This window comes from Haplochromis burtoni, unplaced genomic scaffold (genome assembly GCF_018398535.1).
Source record: "Haplochromis burtoni strain Fernald_Lab_line unplaced genomic scaffold, NCSU_Asbu1 Contig_2921, whole genome shotgun sequence".
Taxonomy (NCBI): domain Eukaryota; kingdom Metazoa; phylum Chordata; class Actinopteri; order Cichliformes; family Cichlidae; genus Haplochromis; species Haplochromis burtoni.
The window spans coordinates 4,305-9,182 of record NW_024585282.1 but is presented as its reverse complement, the minus strand read 5'-3'; the positions used below and the strand labels follow the sequence as shown (position 1 = coordinate 9,182).

The 4,878-nt window shown below is 43.5% G+C and overlaps 1 protein-coding gene across 1 annotated transcript in view; it reads right to left on the bottom strand.

Moving 5' to 3' along the window:
* Positions 1–1,006: 1,006 nt before the first annotated feature.
* Positions 1,007–4,878, bottom strand: part of LOC106632841 (stonustoxin subunit beta-like) — an 8,155-nt gene continuing 4,283 nt past the window's right edge. The window contains exons 3-4 of the mRNA XM_042217767.1: positions 2,103–2,149; positions 1,007–1,954 (exon numbers count right to left, since the gene is read on the bottom strand). Coding sequence (XP_042073701.1) covers positions 1,425–1,954; positions 2,103–2,149 — 577 coding nt within the window. The 3' untranslated portion in view covers positions 1,007–1,424. The remainder of the gene's footprint in view (positions 1,955–2,102; positions 2,150–4,878) is intronic.

Below are 4,878 nucleotides of genomic sequence, written 5' to 3'. Positions count from 1 at the left end.
GCGGCCCTTGAGGATCGTTGAGGCTGCGTACTTTAAGGCTGCAGACCCTGAATTGGGATACAGCCATACACACATATTTACATGTTTCTAAGAGTTTGATTACCAAGCTGTTACCAACATCCTGCACCATGTTCTTGTTCAACATGGGAAAAACACAAGACTAGACACAAGGATTGAAGCCTTTGGTGTTTATTAGATAAGCCACATGCATTATCATCCCTCAATACAATCAGATTCTGCTTAGAACTGCATTCAAAACTACTGAGCCAATATTTTCAGCTTATATGGCTGAAACATTTTCAAATGATGAGCTTCGAAAAATGAGTGAAACAGTAAGAGCATGTGGAGAGTTTGGAAACATCCCATTAAGAAAGAGAAATCAAACATTTGGATTCAGGCTACGTCCACACGTACACGGGTATTTTTGAAAACTGAGATTTTCCGTTTTTGTTTAAAAAAAAAGAAATCCTGTCCACACGTAAACGCAAAAATGAAGGAAAATGCCGCCAGGAATATGCCAAAGCAATAGGTGGCGATATATTCCAAACCGTGTAGAGGGCGTCATTAATTCAAACCCTGATGCTATAAAAATCTGTGTATGCTTTGATTAAGTTGGAGATCAGTTCTTGTCTGCGAACAGGCACTGGTCTTCCCACGCGTGTATTCATTAAAATCAATTGTTTGACCAAGATCTTCTGGACCTGGTTGTTTGTACTCTCCTCCTCAATATTTGAACCTTAACAGTGGGAAAGAGTAAACAAAGATGACGCATAGAAGCAGAACTGAGTCATATGTGTGGAGGGACGATAACTGTGTGTGTATTAGTAAGCATTTCAACACTGCAGAGAATAAAATTAACAGTAACTAATTTCAGCAAAACAAAAACGTGGCGCACAGTGTGACGTCAAAATAGGCGCACACCTTTGACGTTGCATTTTCTCCGTTTTCCTCATCCACACGTAAATGAAAAAACAGAGTTTTCGAAAATCTCCACCCTGGCAGGCGTTTTTAAAAATCTCTGTTTTCAGTGACCGAAAACGCTGTTTACTGCGTTTTCAAAAATACCCATGTACGTGTGGACATAGCCTCATTTTAATGAGCTCACACTTGTTGAAAATGCAGAGGAGCTGGTTGTGAACTGAGCTTCAGTGAAACACAACATACTGAGATTCACTGTGGAGCTTTGAGTGGAAAAAGACAGAAAAACAACATGTGGATTCTGGAATAATGGGAGCTTCCATCTTTAAAGGACTGAAGAGGAAGAAGTTTACAATGAATCATTTAGAAGAGTTTCAAACATCAACTGATTGAATCCATGAATCTGAAAACGTGTTTGTGAGTGAAAGAGACAGACATGTACAGACTGAACTATCTGTTCAACAGTCAGAGTGTTTCTCTAACAGGAGACACTCTTTACACTCAACTCAGCACAGGGACACCGACGAACCAGGCCAGACATAAAATCCAGGATAAAGAGGTTCAGTGAATGTGGTGTTGAAGGTGTGGAGGTGGATCAGAGTGTCAGAGGAGACTCTGTAGAAGGACAGAGTGCCAGCAGGACAGTCCACATACACTGCTACTCTGTTATCAGAGGAGGAGGAGGAGGAAAGAACGGAAGTTGATCTATCATTGTGCCAGATGTGACGAGGGCCATCATCAGTACAGTACAGACTCCAGGATTGTTGATTCCCTCCAAACAAACAGTCAGCACTGCGCCCTTTACGTCTGATTGTTTTGTAACTCACTGATATATGAACTTGTCCTTTCCACTCGACCTCCCAGTAACAGCGACCAGTCAGACCATTTCTACACAGCAACTGAAGCTTGACTTCAAATCTGTTTGGATGATCAGGATATGACTGAACCTCCATTACATGGGTCACCTTCATGTTGTTGTCAGACAGTTGAAGGTTTCTGTGTACTGTGTTTGTGTCGATTGTGAGTTGACAGGAATCTGATGGAGAGAACAAACACAATCCAGCTGCAGTTATTGATCCATCATCTGTTCATTGATTGACACTTTGATGATGACTCCTGACTTGATGAAGATGGTTGAATGTGTGCTGCTTTGTTTTCATGAATCCCATTAAAAACACACTTACACTTCCTCAGACCTGGTCTCAACCATCGGACTCCAGCAGGCTCCACCCTGAAAGGAGGAGGGGGGCTCAGAGCAGGACAGTCTCTTTCAGCATGCACACATGGACATTACATGGCTCTCATAAACATACTGTTAGACACTGATAAAGGAACAGTCCAACATTTTCACAAATACAGTTCAATCCATACGTGGATCAAACTACTGATGATTTGGACTGATCCTGGATCTGTCAGTACACAACTGTACTGAATGAAATATGACTGTGTTACATGGAGGACCCCCGCATACACACTGTTGTCCTGTCAATGAGGGTTTATTTGGAGTTTTTATCCCAAGACTGCTCTGTGCAGCCTTCTAGCTGACTTGTGCATGGTGCAGCTCTCTCCTTCGGGCCCAGCTGCCTGCCGAAATAGCACTACTGATTACCAAATCAGTTCCAGCTGCTCTGCCAGCCTCCTGGCAGTACCCACCCTCCCCAAACCCACTGCACCACCACTCCTCTGCAGCAGAGCCACAGACCACACCCCTACCACATATCTGCACCACCTGTCTAAGGTTGGGGAGCCATCAGGACAAGCCTACATCCAACGAGCATCTGCACCACTGGCCTATGGACCACCTTGAATTTAAAAAGCTGCAGGGCCAGATACCACCAGGTTAACCGCCCAATGGCTTGTCGTACACCCCTCCACAGTGCTATATTTCTGGCCGTTCTCTCTAATAGGTTTCCAGCTGATGTATATGGCAGGGCGCTGGAACCCCCTCTTACCTATTGTGACAAAATAGCCCCCGGCTATCTGATCGAGGGATATGTCTGCAGAAAGTAAGGGAGTGAACAGTCGGAGTGTGAAGCAGGGGTTTCCCACAGAGAGGCTTCTTTACTTGCACAAACACTGCCTGGTACTGTTCCATCCACTGAACCAGATCTGTGTCACCCTTTTGGGTGAGAGCAGTCAAAGAGCTAGTAAGCTAGTCAGTCAAACTTCACCTTGAACCAGCAGTAGTAACCGGCAAGCCCCAAGAACTGCCTCACCCCTTTTTTGGTCTTGGGATGTGGCAGGATACGATGGCTGTTGTTTTCTCTACCTGCAGGTGCGCCCACCTCTCACGTTATGCCCCAGATACTTCCTTCTTTTCGCATATTTCTTCAGGTTGGCCACAAGCCCTACCTGCCTCGGAGTCTCCAGGATCACAGCCACCCACTGCACACTTGCAACCCAGATGACATCATCATGGATGATAATACCATCCATGTAGACGGTACCATGCCAAGTATGTGGATGCAGCATCTGGTGCTGCTCTTCGCTCCCTCAAATATAACAGAACACTTGCACTAATGATAGTTTCATAAGAGCAGATGCATGCTGGTGCAATAAGCTGTACGTTTTACGTCCAATGGATGCATGACCTGATTAGTTGACTAACAATTGGTGTCTAGTTGACTATCTAAATAATCGTTTGTGGCAGCCCTAGTCCATGAGGTGCTGGAACGTGGCTGGGACTTTGATCAAGCTGAAAGGAAGTGCTACAAATTGTTAAAAACCATAACCAAATTTCCATAGCAACCTATCCTATCACAGAATTCATAGCGCGGCCCACCCAATTCCAGTTTCCAACAATGGTGGCAGCTACTTGTTGTAATATTACTCCAGGGAACTGGGAAATATCAAACCAGGGAACTTTCCACCATTTGCGCTAGCATACAATCTGTGCAGGGGTTTGCAAGTAGCCAAAGTTGTGCTAGCAACATAAGTACTTTTTTTTGTCCTGGATATAGTTTGGACTTTAGTATTATGCTATTACCCTTTTGTGCAATAAAAATAAAATTTGCCCACACTGTAAACTGTCCTGCTATTTTCCTCTGACAACTGAAATCAGCTGATTATAGCGCAAGTGCATGAGGCGATAAGAGAGATTGATAGGCAAGCAGACCTTTGATTCCAAGAAATTTTACTACTAGGAAACGTTTCTTGTACAGACCCAGTTCTCGATTCCCATCCGTAATGGCAACAGGTTAATGTTGCGGTAACAATTATTGAGTCTTAACCTGACAGTGGAAATTGAAAATAGAAATATAGTGAAATGTGTCAGGCAGAGTTTACTGATGGAGCCGTGATATAATTTACCCAGGCAGCAACACACAGAGTGATCTACACTTTAGTTATTTTTTTATTTTTCTATTTCTATTTATTTTCTTCTTCTTATCCATTCATTGTCACGGAGGAAAGCTGAAGCCTTTCCCAGCTGTCGTAATAAAAGAGGTGGGGTACACCCTGAACAGGTCCTTCATTAGCATGCTGACCATAATGATAGCCCTGTGCATCCTTGATTTTAGCTAAGAGCAATTTTGTATCTGTCACGGTCTTGGGTCTGTGACCCAGTGTTTTGATTTTGTATTATTGTTTATTAGTCCGTTTTCTTCTTGGTTCATGTTTGCTAGTGTTTTGGTTTCTGCTTTGTATTTCTTAACTTTTGGATTCCTTTGTCCCTCATGTCCCTCTGGTTCCTGTACTCTGTGTTCTCTCTATTCTGTCAGTATCGTGTTTCTGAATTCAGTCAGTGTATTTCCCGTTTTACGTTGAAGGTCCATGTCTGATATCAGTGTGTTCAGTTTCACTCCCTCACTGTTTCGTCACATTCATTAGGTTCGCAGAGAGTCCTTCCTGTGTGTGGTTTCCTCGTTTCCATCTGTGTATTTACAGGGAGTGCAGAATTATTAGGCAAATGAGTATTTTGTCCACATCAACCTCTTCATGCATGTTGTCTTACTCCAAGCT